Genomic DNA, 22477 nt, shown 5'->3' on the forward strand with positions numbered 1-22477 from the left:
CTATGCAATAATAAACTGACTCATCTGTTAGCCCAAATTATTAAAAACATGCATATATGTTTTCTGTTCAAGAGATATGATTAAAGGTCAAAACTATGGTTCTAAGCTAAGGATGTAGAAATCTGTAGTTACCATGGTACCCATGTTGGCACCCAACCCTGTTAATATAAGAATGATGGGGTGGATACTCCATCCAGCATGTTTTCTTAAATAATATTTTTATTGAACTTTGCATATATTTCACACATACAGACAAATAACAGCAATAACAACAATTAAACTAAACAATGAAACATGTAGTTACATTTTTCAAAATCATCAAAGGTAAAGAAACAACATTTCACATACTTCACATATTTAACAAGGAAATAAAACAAAAACACACCAGACAAAAAGACGGGAAAAAGTATAAGCACTCAACAACACACAGCAATTTCAAAATGGCCATGCACCTTGAAATCCAAGAAACTCCTACAATGGTTTCCACACTTTTTCAAATTCTCCTGTCCTTCCTCTGGTTATGTGTGAGTCAGTTCTCCAATACAATACAAGATGCCTTTCACCCATATATGTATCAAAGGTATTTCCATTTTTCTCTGAGACAAACCTTTAATTCTCCTGGTCTGCAGGAGTTCAGAGTCAATTAAAGTTTACTGTTTTGAACAAGCAATTAAGTTCTTTGGATGTTTAACTAAAACACACATTTTTGCTTGGTGAGGCAATTTCACTCCAACAATCTCAGATATAGTCTGACCAACGTTTTCCAGTATTTTCTTAATTTTGAACAGTCCCATACAGACTAAAGAGAGTACCCTTTTCTTCTAAACATGGAATAGAAGTATCTGGGAGGTCAGGGGACCAACGGTTCAGTCTGACCAGGGTCATCTAAGTTCTCCTTAACCATTTGTATTGTAATAGCTTCATTCTTGTATATCCTCTTAGAAGCATGTTTTTTTTATCATCTACAGTGAGCTCGAGTTAGCCTTTTTCCACACACACTTCAGAAAAAAACTGAGATGCTGGTCATTGGCCCTGCTAGACAGAGACGCCAATTTGATCATGTAACAATAACAATCAACATCTCTGTGATTTCACAAAGTGTAGCAGTCAAATTCTTGGTGTTACGTTTGATCCCAGCCTTTCCTTCGATAAGCACACCGGGATTTTACTCCTACCTAAAACGACCATGAGCAGTCAAAATGACGGCCAGTTTTGAAACTCCATATTCTGTCAAGATAAATACCCAGTTGAGATATTAATGCATTGCATATGTTAGTATGTCTGTTAGGAAACTACGGACGCCAAAATGAACATTTTAACAACTATAATATTATGTTTCAACAATTTAAACTTCAGAGAGACATGGTCGAACTTGAATAGCAAAATTGAAAAAGTGAAAATATTACCTGAAAAACAAAACGCAAAACACATATCTAACAAACATAACAAGGCCTATAATCAGGAACAATTTATTTGTCATTTCATATCATGTACTACGTACACAAAAGAAACGAAATTCTGTTTCCCCCAGCCAACAGCAGTGCAACAAACACAAAAAACACATATCCAAAATCCTCCAAAAACACCACCACCAAAAACATACAAAACAGCAATAAAACAAACAAACAAACAAAAAAGCCAGCAACACAGTCCACCCAGTGCAACACAGTCCAAAAACTCCACCGTCCAGAGAACGAACTCCAGCCAGGATGACTGTCGGAACTGCCAGTCTGCATGGGCTGGCAGTTAGCTTAGCCTGCCCCGCTTCCACGTTCCGTCAGACCACCCTCGGTGTTTCGCCCTCAGGCACAGCTCCAGGCAGGGCCGTGGTCCCTGGGCCTATCAGATGCAGCAGACCAGGCTCCTCCAGCCGATCCAACACCAGCTCTCCAGCCAGACACCCTCGACACACCTCTCCCGCACTCCACACGATGACACAAACGCAGACAAAAACACTGCAGTCGATGCTAGGGGAGGCCGCCATCAGATTGCCTGTGTTTCTCTCGAGCAGGGCCGTGGACTAGCAGTTAGCTTAGCCTGCCCTGCTTCCACGTCCTGTCAGAATGCCCTCGGTGTTTCCTCTTCGGGCCCACAGGACGCAGCAGACCAAGCTCTCAGCCGATCCAGCGCCAGCTCTCCCAGCCAAATGTGTATAAAACGTGTATAAAACATGAAATGTAAAAAAAGAACTGAAAATAACCATTGAAACAGTCCCAAAAAACGACCGGAACTTAAAAACTACTTGAACGACCGCGGACCGCCAAAATGACCGCCCACAGTTTTAAACTTTATATTCTGTCAAGATAAATACCCAACTGAGATATTAATGCACTGCATATATTATTATGTCTATTAAGAAACGACTGACACCAAACTTAAAATTTTAACAACTTTAATACTATTTTTCAAACAATTTAAAATGGCCGCTGTCCAACGCCTGTGGTAGTCATGGTACGTCTGAAATGACATCTGTAACCAGATGTGTTGGAAATAATAAAAAATCAAGTTTAGACTATTACTGTGCACTGGAGAACACTAGTGTGTTTCTAGGACAGAGCAACGAACTTCGCGAAGGAAATTATGTGACCAGCACACGTCATAAATAGTGACATGACGTGCACGATGATGCTCAAATTACACGTGGTCATTTTGACCGGTCATCAGTTTTAGGTAGCTCTTATCATACTTTTTTTGTGCAATTGATCTAAAACTAATTTTAATGCAAATATATGCAATTTTAGGACCATTCAGTGAGTGGCAGGTCTGTATCTTCCTTTTTTTTTTTCACGAACTTATTTAACTTTGAAAATCCAAAACGGTCAAAGTGACCGGCTTGGCCATTCTAGTGTTAAAGAAATCACCAAGAGTGCCTTTTTTCACTTGCATAACACAGCTAAAATTCTGTCTTTCTGTACATATCTGATGCAGAGACTCTAATACATTTTGTTTCATCCAGACTTGATTATTATTAATGTTCTGTTTTCAGATCTGCCACATGCTAGTACTAAGGGTCTTCAGATGGTTCAGAATGCTGCTGCTAGAATCCTAACTAAATCTAGAAAATTTGACAAAATCTTGAGAATTTGAATCCTAAATGGGCTTGCCACCCCATCAAAATTGTCTGATCTCCTTAAACTATACATTCCATCTCCAGCTCTTCGTTCTCAAAATGCAGGGCTCCTGTGTGTACCCAAAGCTAAAAAGAAGTCCGCTGGTGGCAGGGCCTTTTCCTATTGGGCCCTGTTCTTGTGGAATAACCTGTCTGCCACCATCAGACAATCAGAGTCTGTTGAGTCCTTTAAATCCAAACTTAAAACTCATCTTTTTGTCACAGCCTACAATTAATTGTCTTTAAGTTGAGTACTTCACGGTGGGTACGGCATGGTGGGTCGGTTTCTGTCTCAATTAATTTACCCCAAGCACTGTTCTGCCAATGAGATTATAGTGTATAGATTATTGAATATTACAAACTCTTCTCTTCTCTCACGTCTTTACTCTCTCTCTGAATGATGTCTTCTTCTTTTTCTTCTCCTGTGTGTGTGAATGGTGTGATGTGAGTCTCTCCCATGTGCACATGCAGTCTATCCTCCTCCCAGGTCTCCATGGTGAGGATGGTCATCACCTGGACACTGCTTGGCATCCTCTTCATCACATTTTTTATATATCTTATAAATCCATATAATTTTGTTATCCTGTTTCAATGTTATATCCTCCTCTCACTAAGATGTATATATATATATATATATATATATATATATATATATATATATATATATATATATATATATATATATATATATATATATATATATATATATATATATATATATTGGTCTCTTCTCCTGTGTATGTGAATGGTGTGATGTGAGTCTCCCCTGTGTGCATGTATAGTCTGTCCTCCTGTCAGGTCTATACATGGTGATGGTGGTCACATAGCTCAGATCCTGGGCTGTTCCAGTGGCATCTAGACGCTGCTTGACATCCTCCTCACCATATTCTTCATATATTTTATAATTCCATTTTAATTTTGTTATCCTCTTTCAATTGTTGTATTCTGGAAATTGTGTACACACAACATCCATTGCACATTGTCCGTCTTGGGAGAGAGATCCCTCCTCTGTTGCTCTCCCTGAGGTTTCTTCCTATTTTTTCTCCCTGTTAAAGGGTTTTTTAGGGAGCTGTTCCTTATCCGACACGAGGGTCTAAAGACAGGATGTTGTATTGCTGTAAAGCCCCCTGAGACAAATAAAATTGACTTGACCTGACAAATAGAAGAGATGTGAGGAGGGATTATCATCACACCCTCTCCTTTTCTGGCTTAGATGCAAAGTGAGCAGTGCGGTTCAAACCTCATGGCTAAAGACTGTTTTTTCAACAGCTAGACTAGCAGTAATTTGTTTTTCTCTGTACTCAGTGAGACTCTGTAAGTAGAATTAGAAGTAGAATAACAATATAAATTAGAGGTGAACAATTTATAATCACAATCCATTTTCTTCCTACTGAAATGAACACTTTAGTTTTCCAAACTTTTAATGCTGTAAATCTTGAACTCAAGCTATACCAAAGCAAATTAATTGCGAGAATAGTGCAGTTTAAATCAAATAAAATTCAAGCCCAACTGACATTTAAAGCATCCTTCTCTACTCGTTTTTACATTGTCTTCTTTACTAACATTTGGTACAGGGTGTCATAACATGGGGATGGTTGTGATGGGTAAAAATGGTTTCCAACACTGTTGAGCACATACGGCATTTCATGATAGGGACTTACCAAGGCCAAGTCATCCCGGCTGCAGTCCAGTGCTGCAATCATCACCTGCTCATAGATAATCCATACTGGGCAATGGTGACACAGAGAAAGGGGAAAAATATTTTCACAACTTTGGAAAAAATATATTGACCAGTAGATTTGTACCATCATATGTTTTTACCATAACAGCAGCACATCATGTTTTCTATTCTGAAACAAATCCTATGTGATGTACCAAAACAATAAAGAAAATACATTTCACCAAAGGTCAGTGGTAGCTCACATCTAAATTGTATACATTTCTGATAGGCCTATTACTTTAAATATTTTATTCATCAGGTCATCAGAAGGGTCAAATTATATTAGGTCTGCTATAAAGAATAAGGTAAGCAGTTCTATTAAAAAAAAAAATATATATATATATGCTTAGTGGAACCAAAAAAGCAGAACCAATGTTGCAGTTAATGTCGCATATGGTCTTTTTTTGGGGGGGATTCTTTTCCCCCTTTTTCTTCCCAGTTGTACTTGGCTAATTACCCCACTCTGCTGAGATACATATAAACCAAGATGCTTTCTTGATTATCACAGCAAATCAGACTATATTGGACTAAACACATGAACATACAGTTTAAAGAGTAACATCTGGGTCCGCGGTGGTGTAGTGGTCTGAGCATCGGCTTTGTGTCAATGCAGTTGCCCACTGGGGACCGGGGTTCGCGCCCCGGTCTCATCAGATCTGACTATGGCCGGATTCGATGAAGCAGCAATAATTGGCAACGTTGTCTTCGGGAGGGGGGGCGGAGTCGGCTTGTGTTCGTCATATGAATGCGTCTCTGTGTGTGTCGGAAAAAGCAGTTATTCAGCCTGGATTTGCCTTGTCACGGAAGTGGCGAGGCGTCTCCTTTGAGACTGCCGGCCGGAGACATGCAGTTGGCGAACACATGCAATACGAAGGTGGGTGCTTGAACTAAGAATAGGGAGCGATTGGCCACTAAATTGGAGGGAGAAAAAAAAGGGGGGGGGAATCAGAAATATTTTTTTAAAGAAAAAAAGAGTAACATAATAGCCAAGCTCAGACAACCCTTCCTCCGATCAAACACATATTCAGAGTCAGTAATTAATTGACTGTGGTCTGAAACAAAGATCTGATCCATGAATTAATTAGACCTATGCCATCAAGTTACTTCTATAGCTTATTTAAAGGCACAATTAGTAGGATTTGTCATTTGTAAACACAACATTCAAATTTAGCCCCTTCTCCCCAGTTCAACGTCACCAGAAGGCCACGCCCCTTGACCACAGTGTCAAGAACAGATCCCAGTGTACAGGCCAACTCCGTGTCACTTTTCATCGCCATCCTCTCTTTCAGTGCTCGCCAGCAGGTGAAAGCAAACCCCAGATTCACTCTAGTTTTGGAACGAGCTTTGTCCGCTTAGCATTTCACCTCACTAGATTTCAATTTTTTCGGTACTTGTTGTAGCTTCCTCTAGAATGCATGTTTACGATCTTGATGTGGCACCTGGTCACTACATTTTTATAGAGTCCCGCTGCCCAAAGATTAATGGCCAGAAACATGTCATACACAGCAAAATAAGACAAATAAGAAAATACAGGCAGTGGACAGGGTCTCTGCAGAAACAGACATTGCCACACATGTCTAGTGGTTCATAAGTGATGACTGAGAGGGATCATTTTTGTATGAGTCTATACACTGATTTTTAAGAAAATCCTACTCGTTCTGCCTTTAAGTGACAATCAAGCTTGCAATAATTCAGTCAATGCTAAATCCACTTGTGGTTTAAAGATTTTTTAATAAAGGTGCAAAGTAGACAGCATTGTTAGCTTAGCCTTCAACTGCAATAGCCTAGCTCTACACCAAATTAAGGATTAATTTGCCAATGCTCAAATAAAAAATGGTAATAAAAAGTTAATTATCATGGCAAAAATGATATTACCTTGCATCCTATAAATCATTGGCTGACCACTCATCACTAAATACACACACTAAACGATACTGCTGGAAGAGTATAGAGAGTTAATAAGAATTAGAGTGAGAAATGTTTCAAATATATAAAAGAAAAACATGTGGGCATACATTTATTGTAAGCTGTATTTCTGCTAATTTCATTTAACATGCTTGGTATTCATTGTTATTCAGGGAACAAGCCCTTAAATGAGGCTCAAGTTTCTAGTTCCTTTTTCTAGTTACTGAGACACACATTAGCTTAAATGCCACAGAAATGTTAGCTGACCATTATGTTCTAATTGGTTTATTGCTAATACAGCTAATTACAAATTTACTTCTTTTTAGATAGGCTAATAGTTTGGAAGTTTGGGACACAACCTAATTAAGTAGCTCCTGGCTTTTCAGAAGACCACTACTCTGACACGTTGGCACTGATTCAAAAAGAAAGAGCACAGACAATTTTACAATTACCCAAGCACATCTAAAGAGAAGCAAGGTAAGTATCATTCATTCATTTCTGGCGCTGATGAGCACGGGGCGTGCAGAAGGACTTAGAATCTATGGAGAGCAGCCCCCAGAACAGCACTCTACACCATTTTTTTACATTTTTTTTATTATCCACATAATCATGGATAATTAATTAATTTTGGACAATTAATAGCTGATTTTCAAACAAATAAATGTAGTTACAATATATTTTTTCCTTAATATGAAAATAAAACGAGTTAAAAAGATGAAGAGGACAGCCTTGCATAATATAACTTATTTCAGAATAATGTCTTGCATGTCTTTCACGTTCTACTGGATTTGAGCTCAACAAATCTTTAAGCTCAACAATGGACATTTGACTGTTTTGTGCATACAAACTTAACTGCAAATAAGTATTGCAATTGTGTGTACAAGCAAGCGTGAGCCCCTTTCATTGACGTCTTTGCACATTTCACTGGTACTTTGTGAACACCTGGGTTTACGTCTAATGATTTTTTTATTCAGTCGACTATAGGAGTGAGAGTAATTTATTGACTAATAACTTGGCTTCTGAAGTCAATTGTGATTCATACTGAAATTCAAACATGTCGGTTTTGACAACCAAGTCAGACCTAAACTGCCAAATAATTCATTAAAAAAAAGCACAATAAAACTCTAACCCCACCAAAAAACGAGGGGTTCTGCCAAAACAAACAAATGCCTCCAGTTTTTAATGACATTTTATGATACCAACTCTTGTTTTGATAATTGCCGTCTTGTTTCACAGCCAGTTTAACGGCTGGTTTCAATAAAACCATGGCATGTTAAGTGTTTATCTTCCTCTTTAACAACTGTATGAATCATAATGACCAGCCAAAGAAAGACAGTTTTACTGGGTAATTCATATAGGCAGCCCATTTACAAAGGAAACCTAAACCTTTGATTTGTTTATGCTCCATAAAACTGACTATTCCAATGCAAAAATCTTACAGCCGAGTAAAAACAGCTTAACACAATTAAAAATATTACTCTGCAACTTGCTAATTCGATTTTCAGTGTCTGTCATTATATCATGCTTACAATAGGTCTATAGCATTTTTGTCTTTCAATCTTTATTTCAGTATTTACTGAGCACACGTTCAGGTACAGATTATTGTCTTATGGCCTTTTAAGATCCTTATTTTTGGTTTTCAACTCATAAGGACCTGTGACTTGTCTGTCTGTCTGTCAGTCTGCATGCCTTTATTAAATAGACTGGCAACAAGGCTACAAGTGGTAGGACAAAAAAGCTTGGTGTTAATTTGACCTCACTCTGCTGCCAACACCCTCTGCAAGGCTGGTGCCTAATAACTTTCTACTTTTGTTACTTTGTATTGTTAACCCTGTACTGTTTTCATTGTTCCAAACGTCATCACTGCACACTGACTACACACCCCTTAACTTGATTTTTGTTGTTAATATTTTGTTGACCAGATCTTTTGTCATGGCTCCAATGAGCAGTAATAACAGCCCTATGTGACAACACTTTCTATTCAAAAGTTTAAAACAAATAAATAAATAAACACAAGAAGCTGCAATCACAATTTTAAGTGTTTTCTATGTATATGCTGTGGGGTTAACACTCCCGTTAGCATCCATAATATTGAACAATCTTCTTTGTCTCTGAAACAGCACCAAAATTGTCTCTATCGGTAGAACAATTTTGTGATGTCACTGGCGGAAACAATTACTGAATCACCATCTTTATGTGGCATTCCGTGGCATTTGCTGCAACAGCTCTATGTGGCATTGTTGTTTGCACTTTCTTTTATAATGTAGCTTATTTTAATGTAATTCAGCACAAGTAGCAATACAACAGAAAGTGTCAGCACTTTTGCACTTTTCTGCACATCCAAAGGAGTTGAATCAAGTGCAACTGGACTTGGTATATATCCGTGAAGACGTTTCGCCTCTCATCCAAGAGGCTTCCTCAGTTCGTGCCTTTCTGACTAGACAAAGCTAGTCTGACTGGCTGGTGATGAGACTCAGAATTTATCCTCTTTGGAATCGTTGTCAGAGCTATAGATGTCCATGGCTCTTTGTGTTCCGATGTTTACCAACGCCCGTCGCTAACAGAGCTATAGATATGAGTGGCTCTTTTGTGTACCGATGTTTAGCCGTGCCCGTCGTTATCAGAGCTATTGATATGCGTGGCTTTCCTGTGCTCTAATGTGCAGCCGCGCCCGTGGCCATCGGAGCTATTGATTTGCATTTGTTTAGCAGTGACGGTCGTTGGGGGTGTTAGTTTCGACTTCATTATTCAGTGGTCATGAGAGTCGTTGCAGCCGTTAGTGACCGACTGTTGTTCTTGGAGGCTAGGCTTCTTGAGTCTCCTGGGTAGAGATGAAAGGACGGCATTGTAAGCTGGAGATAGGTGGTGTCAGAGACCTCCTCCTCTGTTGAGGGATGGTTTTTCCCATTTCACATAGATGGCTTCCTTCACCCATCTTTCAAACCACCTATCTTCTCTGTCGACAATGTGTACATTGTTGTCCTCGAAGGCGTGTGTCTTCTCCTTTAGGTGTAGATAGACTGCTGAGTCTTGTCCTGAGGAGTTTGGCCTTCTGTGTTGGGCCATCCGTTTGTGTAGTGGTTGTTTGGTTTCTCCTATGTATAGGTCAGTGCAATCCTCATTGCATTGTACAGCATACACCAGATGGCTTTTTGGGTGTGTGGTACACGGTCTTTGGGATGAACCAGTCTTTGTCGGGGTGTGTTGATGGGTTTGAAGTATACCGGGATGCGGTGTTTGTTGAAAATTCTCCTGAGTTTCTCAGAGACCCCAGAAACATACGGGATGACTGTGCTCTTCCTTCTGTTCCTTTTCTCCTCGTTGCTCACCTGGTTGGTCTTTTCGGAATGTGTTGCAGTTTTCAAAAAGGTCCAACTGGGCCACATATCTGAACCAGTGGCTCTACGGTGTTCCTCTGAAGGAGTTCAGGGCCCTGTGTTCTACCTCTTCCATATATAAGTTGGCCACAATGGGCGATACTGGGGAGCCCATTGCACAGCCGTGTTTCTGTCTGTAGAACTGGCCCCTGAATTGGAAATATGTAGTGTTCAGGCAAAGGTCCAGTAGTTGGTTCAGATAAGTGGACGACACATGGGTCAAAATCCAAACACAAGAGGTGCAAGTGTTTACCAAACACATCAACTCAGTGGACAAGAACATTAAGTTCACAAGGGAAGACGTAAAGAACAACAGTTTGCCCTTCCTGGACTGTGACGTCCACATTGGGGTTTACAGGAAACCTACACACACAGACCAATATCTACTTTTCGACTCACACCACCCTCTGGAACACAAACTGGGCATCATCAGAACTCTGCAACACAGAGCTGACAATGTGCCCAGCAGCACTCAGGCCCAACGAGAAGAACACAAACACCTGAGGGGAGCTTTAAAAAACTACGGCTACCCCAGTTGGACCTTTGTGAAAACTGCAACAATGTGGAGGCTCCTGTCTTCCCCAATGTGGATGTCACAGTCCAGGAAGGGCGAACTGTTGTTCTTTACGTCTTCCCTTGTGAACTTAATGTTCTTGTCCACTGAGTTGATGTGTTTGGTAAACGCTTGCACCTCTTGTGTTTGGATTTTGACCCATGTGTCGTCCACATATCTGAACCAACTACTGGACCTTTGCCTGAACACTACATATTTCCAATTCAGGGGCCAGTTCTACAGACAGAAACACGGCTGTGCAATGGGCTCCCCAGTATCGCCCATTATGGCCAACTTATATATGGAAGAGGTAGAACACAGGGCCCTGAACTCCTTCAGAGGAACACCTCCGAGCCACTGGTTCAGATATGTGGCCCAGTTGGACCTTTGTGAAAACTGCAACACATTCCGAAAAGACCAACCAGGTGAGCGACGAGGAGAAAAGGAACAGAAGGAAGAGCACAGTCATCCCGTATGTTTCTGGGGTCTCCGAGAAACTCAGGAGAATTTTCAACAAACACCGCATCCCGGTATACTTCAAACCCATCAACACACCCCGACAAAGACATGTTCATCCCAAAGACCGTGTACCACACACCCAAAAAAGCAATCTGGTGTATGCTGTACAATGCAATGAGGATTGCACTGACCTATACATAGGAGAAACCAAACAACCACTACACAAACGGATGGCCCAACACAGAAGGCCAAACTCCTCAGGACAAGACTCAGCAGTCTATCTACACCTAAAGGAGAAGACACACCTTCGAGGACAGCAACGTACACATTTTGGACAGAGAAGATAAATGGTTTGAAAGAGGGGTGAAGGAAGCCATCTATGTGAAATGGGAAAAACCATCCCTCAACAGAGGAGGAGGTCTGCGACACCACCTATCTCCCGCTTACAATGCCGTCCTTTCATCTCTACCCAGGAGACTCAAGAAGCCTAGCCTCCGAGAACAACAGTCGGTCACTAATGGCTCCAACGACTCTCATGACCACTGAATAATGAAGTCGAAACTAACACCCCCAACGACCGTCACTGCTAAACAAATGCAAATCAATATCTCCGATGGTGACGGGCACGGCCAAACATCCGTACACAAAAGAGCCACTCATATCTATGGCTCTGTTAGTGACGGGCGTTGGTAAACATCGGAACACAAAGAGCCATGGACATCTATAGCTCTGACAACAACTCCAAAGAGGATAAATTCTGAGTCTCATCACCAGCCAGTCAGACTAGCTTTGTCTAGTCAGAAAGGCACGAATTGAGGAAGCCTCTTGGATGAGAGGCAAAACGTCTTCAAGGATATATACCAAGTCCAGTTGCACTTGATTCAACTCCTTTGGATAACCATGACCTGGATGAATGAGAACATTCACAGACACTTTTCTGCACAATTCTGATAGTCTCAGATATGCATAGCAGATGGTTAATAGAATGAGAGAATGCCCTATGACAGACAGACAGACAGACAGACAGACACATACATATATATATATATATATATATATATATATATATATATATATATATATATATATATATATATATATATATATATAAAGATAGTGCAGAACCCTCAAACCCCCAGGCCTCTGGTAGAGGAACCAAGCTCAAGGAAGACACACACCACCCGAAAAACGGTGAGAGGGAGACACAAATATATACATTTTTTTCGGAGGCCGCAAAGTTTGCCCAATCTTCACCAAACCAGACATAGATGATCTTCAGCCCAAGCCTCACAAAGGTTAGCAGATGGATTTTTGGTTTTTGAAACCATTCCTCCATCACTGCCAATCGAAATCAGCAGCAAACCCGCCCAACAGGAAGTGTTGGTGTAAATACATCAAAGCAACTCTTTGATGTATATGGACTCAGGACAACTTCCTGAGTGTGTGCAACAAATTTTGTGTCATTGTGGGGTCATTGGTGGGCGTTGCAATTAGCAAAAACAAATGTTTGCTATCAATGCTTACAGCCACGTGTTAAACATGAGCAGATCAAGTTTCATGGTGACTCTGCCATGGTGACTCTGCCCTGGTGAACTGCTTGGCCCCTTCATCGCTGCCTGCAGCTATATTTAAAAATTGTAGATGTTAGCATTTAGTTTTTAGTATTACTGAGAATCTCAGAATTTCTTAAGATTCCCAGTAATCTAAAAAATAAGCTCTTAGATGGTCTATAATAATATGTTGATTAATTTTCAGTTAGGCATACTTACTGTCATCTCCAAGTTTAGATCCATGTTCACTTATGAGCTCTTCACCAACATCCACAATTTGTTCACTGTTTCTGCAATTATCTTCCCTCCACTTACGAAGTTTGTCTCTCATCTCTGTGAACAAAATCAGAAAGCCATAAGAAAACTCTGTATCTCTACATAAAGTAAAGTTTAAAACCTTTCTGCTGGCACTCCAGGCAGTTCAAGGAAATATAATCTGCAAAACTACACTAACATGTACACTTCTGCTTACTTCACTTCTACCTCTGGTAGACTACTATCTATGCCCGCTCCAAAAGCAACAAGCTTTAGTCATGGATCTCTCTGACTTGACCCCAAAATGGTGGAACAAACTCCCTGCTTTCGTCAGAGCTACAGACTCGTTTGAATCCTTCAAGAAAGACCCAAAACCTTTCCACTTTCAGGCATACTATAATCCTTAAGTGGGTTCTAAGCAAGACTCTTTACATCCGACTTGCAAGTTGTTTATTGCTCAATAAACAACGCAGATGGGACCTAAGTGGCACTCAAAAAGAGGGGAAAAAAAGAACCATGCTAGTTAGAATGGTAGGTACATATGGTGATAAGGTACATACACCACTGTCAGCCAACTCACTGCCTACTATTTGATCAAGTTGGACAACAAATTGTTGCTGTTTTTTTTTTACTTTTTATTTCTGGGCATTTTCTTCATTACAGGAACAAGAAAAAAACAAACAACAAACAGAAAAAAAGAACGGAAAAAAATGGAACAGTTGTGTTTGTCTAGGTTATTCAGATTTGTGCCCTTCTGGGTATAGCATACACATAACAACAAAGCAAAGCAGCCCAGCTTTCAAAGCTTGGCTGAATTTTGTCCAATCTTAAAGAAACCTCAGTCCAGGGGTAACACTCAATTCTATGTGGGGCACACTTCATAAATGAGACCTTATGGAGCATCTGATGGGATTTAGGACTTCGGACTGAGTTAGACTTTTGCCATCAATTCATTCAATATACATTACTGCCTAACACTGCCTAATGCCAGATATAAGCAAAAGATCATCAGCTGCGTTTCAACTACTGGAAATTGTTTGGTAAGAGGATGAGCTAACTGGCTAATATTAGATGCTAATGCTTGCTTAAAGATGCTTGCAAGTAAAAAACATTAGGAATCAAAAACATCAGGAATAATTCAATGTAAACAGAAAAAAGCATGCTGTTTACATCGCAGATCTTGATACCCACTTCTGATATTTTGCCTACATTTGATTTTTTTTTTTTCTAAAATTACCCGTATCCAATTCCTGTGTTTACGCCATAACCCTCTGGTATGCACTTGAAACAACTCGCATATGTAGGCCTACACAAGAGTTGGGTCATAGATGTAGAAAGTAAATGACCACATGTGTAAACGTCAATCAAATGTTTAAATAACATGCAATTCGCAATGACCTGAAAAATTATTTGCAAATATCAGGGTGGTCAAAATCAGATCTGAAAATTTCTGATTCATTGTGATTTTTTTTTCCTGGTTCCTTCCACAGTCATATAATAAGTCATATAACACATATTTGATCTGTGCCACATGTAAGCAAAAAAATTATATATATATATATATATATATATATATATATATACACTCACTGGCCACTTTATTAGGTACACCTTGCTAGTACCGGGTTGGACCCCCTTTTGCCTTCAGAACTGCCTTAATCCTTCGTGGCATAGATTCAACAAGGTACTGGAAACATTCCTCAGAGAGTTTGGTCCATACTGACATGATAGCATCACGCAGTTGCTGCAGATTTGTCGGCTGCACATCCATGATGCGAATCTCCCGGTCCACCACATCCCAAAGGTGCTCTATTGGATTGAGATCTGGTGACTGTGGAGGCCATTTGAGTACAGTGAACTCATTGTCATGTTCAAGAAACCAGTCTGAGATGATTCGAGCTTTATGACATGGCGCGTTATCCTGCTGGAAGTAGCCATCAGAAGATGGGAACACTGTGGTCATAAAGGGATGGACATGGTCAGCAACAATACTCAGGTAGGCTGTGGTGTTGCCAAGAAAATATCCCCCACACCATTACACCACCACCAGCAGCCTGAACCGTTGATACAAGGCAGGATGGATCCATGCTTTCATGTTGTTGACGCCAAATTCTGACCCTACCATCTGAATGCCGCAGCAGGAATCAAGACTCATCAGACCAGGCAATGTTTTTCCAATCTTCTATTGTCCAATTTTGGTGAGCCTGTGCGAATTGTAGCCTCAGTTTCCTGTTCTTAGCTGACAGGAGTGGTACCCGGTGTGGTCTTCTGCTGCTGTAGCCCATCTGCCTCAAGGGTCGACGTGTCGTGCGTTCAGAGATGCTCTTCTGCATACCTCGGTTGTAAAGAGTGGTTATTTGAGTTACTGTTGCCTTTCTATCAGCTCGAACCAGTCTGGCCATTCTCCTCTGACCTCTGGCATCAACAAGGCATTTTCGCCCACAGAACTGCCGCTCACTGGATATTTTCTCTTTTTCGGACCATTCTCTGTAAACCCTAGAGATGGTTGTGCGTGAAAATCCCAGTAGATCAGCAGTTTCTGAAATACTCAGACCAGCCCGTCTGGCACCAACAATCATGCCACGTTCAAAGTCACTTAAATCACCTTTCTTCCCCATTCTGATGCTCGGTTTGAACTGCAGCAGATCGTCTTGACCGTGTCTACATGCCTAAATGCATTGAGTTGCTGCCATGTGATTGGCTGATTAGAAATTTGCGTTAACGAGCAGTTGGACAGGTGTGCCTAATAAAGTGGCCGGTGAGTGTATATATCGATAATTTTATTTATATAGCACCTTTCTAAAACAATGTTACAAGTGCTTCACAAAAAAAAACAAAAAAAAAACAGATAAAACCAGACAAGGCATGAATAAGAGCAAGATCAAATAAGAGTGAAAATAAAAACAGTAAAAATAAAAACAAATATCAAACATTTGTAAAAGCTGTAAATATTGAACTTGGGTCACTTGTACCGGGTGATCGAAAAGTACCCTTGGACTAACGTTGGGTAATGGAAATAGATCTATATTTCCGTATTTCAATTTGGTTTCACTCATGGATGAAAACTATATTTCCCTGCTTGGTGATGTTGGGCAGTTAAATAACTAATTTTGTTGCTTACTATGAACACAAATCCCCTTTGGTGTGGCTTATTATCTTCATCTTCTTTATAAACTAATGAGTCAAGAAAGTGGGCAACACGTAAGCCAGGTCTACTTGGTTTATAAACCTTCTAGCCTACAAGTAAGTATATCAAGCTAGACAAGATTTTAAGATATGGTGGAAGGATTAACTATCAATTCCTTAACTACATATTAATTTCATTTTTTACACAATAGTCTTTTTTTTTTCTTCTGGGTCAAAAAACAGCTGCCCCAACAGTTTAAACCTAATGCAACAGTTATAAATGTGCAGACTCAACCATCTTACCCTTTAATGGGTAAGATGGTTACTAGGGCTGGGTAAAAAAAAAATCGATTCATCAGTGCATTGCAATATATTTTTTCCCAATTCAATATCGATTCAGAAAATCTTGAAATCGATGATTTCCGTTGTAATGAAGCCCCACTCCATTCTGGGCGTAGTGTGATTTGTGTTGTACGGAGGCCCCACGGTCAAGTGGGGCCTCCCTACAACGCAAATCCCACTTGTTTATTCAACAAAATGGCGGCAGAAACGGGCAGTAGTAACGCTTTAAAGTCGGCGCCTACAACTTTAAAATCCGACGTTTGGACACATTTTGGATTCAGATGTAAAACCGGAACAGAGTTAGTCGATAGAAATCATGTCGTGTGTAAGCTTTGCGAGTCAGTATTAAAATACCGCAACAATACGACTAACCTACGCAACCATTTGAGCTGACACCACGCAGAAGTTTTGCAACCTGCAGCTAAAGCTAAACCTGTGGATTGCAAACAAATGCAGCTAGACAAATCCTTTGTCTGCAAACTACAGTCAAGCTTTGTGCGCGCACAGAAGATAACAGAGTCTGTGGCGATCTTCATCTGTAAGGACCTACGCCCGTACAGTGTCGTGGAAAACGAGAGCTTTAAGAAGATGGTACACACACTGGAACCACGCTACGCTACGCCATACCAACACGAAAACATACGACAGAAGTCGCCATTCCAAAGCTGTACACGGAGGTGAAGGAAGCCTTCGTCGAGTCGTTAAAGTCAGCAGAGAGAGTAGCACTTAGCACATTGTGTGCCTTTGTTTACATTTCAATTCAAACTAAGAGGAAAGAGTATTTTTAGTTTACATGCACTTTACTTTTTTCCATGTAATTACAGCACAGTTATGTATATTACTTTTGTGCTGCAAGTTCAGCTCAGGTACAATACTGTACTACTAATGTTTTATTTTCTATTCATTAAAGCACAATGAAATGGTAAAATACATTTTGGGGTCAGTTCGTTCTAAAACAATACAAATAATGCACACATTATTATATAACAAATATCAGAAGGTACTCAATGAATAATTTGGGTATTTTTGTCATCTACAAGTATTATTGAATCGATATCGAAGCATATTGGATCAATATCGAATTGAATCGATATCGAATCGAATCGTAGCCTTAAGAATCGAAATTGAATTGAATTGTGGGGTTCTTGACAATACCCAGTCCTAACGGTTACCTTATCCTTTAATGGGTTTTCAAACTATGGTAGATGTTTGAAGCATAGTTTAGCATTTGTAAGTTAAGTATAGCTGCCTATAGGGAACTACAGCAATACTAGGATGGCAATGGGAGGGGAATAGGTAACTGTGACATCACTGGTGTACATGCGTAAAGAGGACTGTGTTTCATGTTATGTTCAAATCAGCTGTTAACGCTAAACAAAGAAACTTGCTATTTACAATCTCATTTGAAAGAGAATGTATGTGCATAGTTGTACAATGCACAGCACCTCATTTACTACTCAACAGCTGGCCAGTATAGTCAGAGTCTACTAGCTATGGCATGAACACAGTCAGTAACGCACTGTAAGTCACAGTGCTTATTTTCCTTAATGTTAGTTTGGTTGTGTCGAGTTATGTGAAGTGATGCGCAACGCAGTCTGAAGAAAGTGGGGCTGATTAAAAGAGGGATGGGTGGAGGCCTGGAGGTGCAACACATTCTCATTCCTGTCCTATACCAACACCTTGTGAAAAGCTTCAGCATTTATACATCTTTATGAGGTAACACTGGGCATTCAGTAGACTCCAATATTAAAGATCCTGCAGCAGCGTGGGACGCCTGGAGCTTTTTTATCCAGTGGCAGGAAGCTTTTTCCTGGGATGGTTCAGGGCAATGTATTAATATTAATTACATACAGGTTTGGCAGAGTTAAGTTTAGGGTTAAGGTAAGGTGGTGGTTAAGCATCAAGAGTAAGGGTCATGTCCTGAGCTGTAGTAATTGCAAATGTATAAAGTTGATCAGCCACAGCATCAAGATGTGGGAAAAAGAAGTGGAAGCTAGGTTAAAAGGAGAGGTCATGATTAATAAGCAGCAGTATAGTTTCGTGCCACAAAAGAACACTATAGATGTGATGTTTGCTTTGAGAATGCTGATGGATAAGTATAGAGAAGGTCAGAAGGAGTTACATTGTGTCTTTGTGGGATTAGAAACCATATGACAGGGTGCCAAGAGAGAGGGTTTGGTATTCTATGAGGAAATTGGGAGTGGCAGAGAAGTATGTAAGAGTGGTGCAGGATAGGTATGAAGACAGTGGCAAGGTGTGTGGTTGGAATGACAGATGGGTTCAAGGTGGAGGTGGGACTACATCAAGGATTGGCTCTGAACCCTTTCTTGTTTTCAATGGTGATGGACGCAAACAGGCAGGAGTCTCCGTGGACTATGATGTTTGCAGACGACACTGATCTGTAGTGAGAGTAGGGAGCAGGTTGAGGAGAGCCTGGAGAGATGGAGGTATGCACTGGAGAAAAGGAATGAAAGCCAGTAGGAGCAAGATGGAATATGAATGAGATGAATGATGAGATGCATTAATGAGAGGGAGGATAACAGAATTGTGAGGATGCAAGGAGTACAGCTGATGAAGGCGTATGAGTTTAAATACTTGGGGTCAACTGTTCAAAGTAATGGGGAGTACAGAAGAGAGGTGAAGAAGACCGTACTGCCAGGGTGGAGAAGAGTGTCAGGAGTGATTTGAAACACAAGGTTACCAGCAAGAGTAAAAGGGAAGGTTTATTAAATGGTAGTGAGACCAGCTATGCTGTATAGTTTGGAGACGGTGGCACTGACTAAAAGACAGGAGGCATAGCTGGAGGTGGCAGAGTTGGGAGTGATGAAGATGGACAAGATTAGGAATGAGTATATCAGAGGGACAGTTCAGGTTGGACGGTTTTGCGACAAAGCAAGAGAGGTAAGATTGAGATGGTTTGGATATGTGTGGAGGAGGGATGATGGGTATATTGGAAGAAGGATGCTGAATATGGAGCTGCCAGACAAGAGGAAAAGAGGCAAGCCAAAGAGGAGGTTTATGAATGTGGTGAGGGAGGACATGCAGGGTGGCTGGCATGACAGAGGAAGAATAAGAGGACAGGAAGAGATGGAAACGGATGATCCACTGTGATGACTCCTAACAGGAGCAGCTGAAAGTAGTAGCAGTAGAGGTTAAACTTTCAATGAACCCCACACCATTTTTCAACCATCTTCGTGTCCACTGCTCAAAGGGTTTCCATGTCTGTAATGTCCAGCATTGGGATTGAGATCCCGCGGTTCTCAATGTAAATTTCGAAGGGAGCAGGCACTTTAAACTTTGTAGCGGATGGGAAGAGGAGGACAAATAATAAACTGTGGGTCCAAGGATTTAGCTAGCGCTAACCAGAAGCATGAAGACAACAAATGAAGTTGAAAAGAAGATAAAAGGTCATAGGGTGTCCAGGTAGCATTGCGGTCTATTCCGTTGCCTACCAACACGGGGATCGGCGGTTCGAATCCCCGTGTTACCTAAGGCTTGGTGGGGCGTCCCTACAAACACAATTGACCATGACTGCAGGCGGGAAGCCGGATGTGGGTATGTTTCCTGGTCGCTGCACTAGCGCCTCCTCTGGTCGGTCAGGGCACCTGTTCAGGGGGGAGGGGGAACCGGGGGGAATAGCGTGATCCTCCAACGCACTACGACCCCTTGGCGAAACTCCTAACTGTCAGGTGAAAAGAAGCAGTTGGCGACTCCACATGTATCGGAGGAGACGTGGTAGTCTGCAGCCCTCTCCGGATCAGCAGAGGGGGTGGAACAACGACTGGGATGGCTCGGAAGAGTGGGTTAATTGACCAAGTACAATTGGGGAGAAAAATGGTGGTAGGAAAAGAAAAAAAACACAAAAAAGCAGGTCATTACAAAACAAAAGCAAAGCAAGGAAAATCTGACATTTGCAAAAATAAATTCAGTTGTTACCGACAAAGATGGAAATGAACTGGACTGGACTGGACTGTTAGTTTTGACAAATGTGCAAAAATATTGATCTACAATGGCCACAAATCTGGCACTTTTGGGTCGAAGCAACATACCTGCTCCATTCTCTCTGGTTAAAGTAAGCCCTCCTTCAAAGATAATGCACTTCTTCATGCTCATATTGAACAAGATACTATCAAGCAATGTGTCACACTTTGCTGTAGAGACATTCGGCCGTATAACTTCATTGCTGGGAAAGGCTTTGTGGACATAGTTCAACGCCTTAATGCAGCCACTAAATATGGCAAATCTGGTGTAGGATGTTCTGCATCACCCACTTAAAGACACAGAAACAAAATAAAACCCCAGCAAAACAAACAACCAAAGCCAACAACACATGATCTAAAACAATAAGTAAAATAAATACTATGTAATTTTGCCCTAGAATAGGTGTACTTATTGTACTAGATAACTGTAATTATTGCACTAGTATGAATATAATTATGCACTAGAATGTAATTTCACTACGTTATTACCATAACGTACATTATGCACGTACCATGCATAACGTTCTTACATTATGCATCTCTTCATTTCTTTATTAATACTACAAAGTAAAATAATGTGTGTTCCCTGCGGGATGGGAGAGAACACAAAATCAATGAAACTTTATTGTGCAGGCATGAATGGTCAGAATTTTTTGCAGGAGCAAGCACCAGTGTAAAGGTCTGTTTAACCTACTGCAAAGCGAAATTTATGAGCGGCGCGAATGCATGAAAAGTCAGTGAGGCAAATGGGTGGATTTTATCACGGCAAAACTTGAAGCGTTACAAAATGGGTGAAATAAGCGTTCAGTTGAGTTAAAAAAAATTTCAGCTCGTGCGAACTAACACCAATCAACTTCAAGTAGGGCTAGAAGCCCCCCCCCCCTTACAGGCATCTTGTCAGTCAAGATGGAGGAGAAGTTGATCATGTCTCTGGTTGATACTATACATCCCAACTAACCGCCGATGCTGAGTCCAGAGGGACTTCTAAACACAGCCATGGCACTGACCCATGATCACAAGATAAGATTGAAAGATAACTTATAATGAACTTATGACTTACTTTTTAGTAGCGATGTGTTGGTGTGTTGGGGTGTTAATTCCGAACGAGTTAGCTCAATGAGCCGGCTCCTTTAAGTGAATGATGGGAGCCGGCTCCCGTCAAGCTGCTTTTTTTTTTTTTGTAAATTAATACAAGACAGAATAATAGGATGATCCTATAACATATTTGTTAAATACGATCCAGAAACATCTCACTTTGGTAATAACATTAAGATCCAAGCATGGTGAGACTTGTATGTTGCACCGGTCACCAAGAAACATAATTCCATTTAAATAAAACCTTGAACACAAGTGTAATAGTGTTTGATGTTTTTACATTAGTTATCATACATCATTTATTATACATAATTTGGCTCTTATTTCTGAGCCAAATGATCTGACTCATTAAAGAGAGCTGGAATTCCCATCATCATAATTTGTGTTGCGGTCCAGACGCAAGGCACTTCTCTGCCTGAGTCTGCCGGCAGGGTTCAATCAGCGCACTCGTTGAGAGCGCAGCCACGCACCAGAGGCTCATCGGAGATCAGCGCATCTGAAGCCAATCTGCAGCCAGCTATAAGAGAAGACACTGACGTGCAATTGGTGCCAGATTGTGCCATTTAGTACGGTAGTTACCCAGTAGATCGCTAGACACTTTGGCTGTGTTTTTCTCCTGCAATTCCTGCGTTGTGATTCCTGAGTCTAATTCCGTGTCTCTCTCCCGTTCTCCCAGAACCCCCGGTGCTTCTCGGGCTCCGTCTTCCTCACGTCCCGTGTGTTCCTCGGACCCCTCCCTTGTGCTCCCATACTGCCTCCCACCGAACCCCTTCTCCTGGACTTGCGCATCACCAGCGCGCACAAACACTCTCCAGTCATTTACATTCCTGCACACGCACCACACTCGCCCTGCACACAAACAGTCTTTTACACACCCCACATCCAGGACTCTAGTTGCACCACACACATCCCGCATTTCCCTTCCCTGAATATAAAGAAACGTGCCTACAGGCTTGACCCTGCCGGACCCCTGCACTGGTTCCTTTCCGACGCACAACAATTTGGC

General features: G+C 41.0%; 1 protein-coding gene across 1 annotated transcript in view; it reads right to left on the minus strand.

The window, feature by feature from the left end:
- Positions 1–22477, minus strand: part of emc2 (ER membrane protein complex subunit 2) — a 71624-nt gene that overhangs the window by 32709 nt on the left and 16438 nt on the right. Inside the window, exons 2-3 of the mRNA XM_056285900.1 lie at positions 12893–13006; positions 4771–4835 (exon numbers count right to left, since the gene is read on the minus strand). Coding sequence (XP_056141875.1) covers positions 4771–4835; positions 12893–13006 — 179 coding nt within the window. The remainder of the gene's footprint in view (positions 1–4770; positions 4836–12892; positions 13007–22477) is intronic.

Source organism: Lampris incognitus, chromosome 9, assembly GCF_029633865.1.
Source record: "Lampris incognitus isolate fLamInc1 chromosome 9, fLamInc1.hap2, whole genome shotgun sequence".
In the NCBI taxonomy this organism is placed as follows: Eukaryota; Metazoa; Chordata; class Actinopteri; order Lampriformes; family Lampridae; genus Lampris; species Lampris incognitus.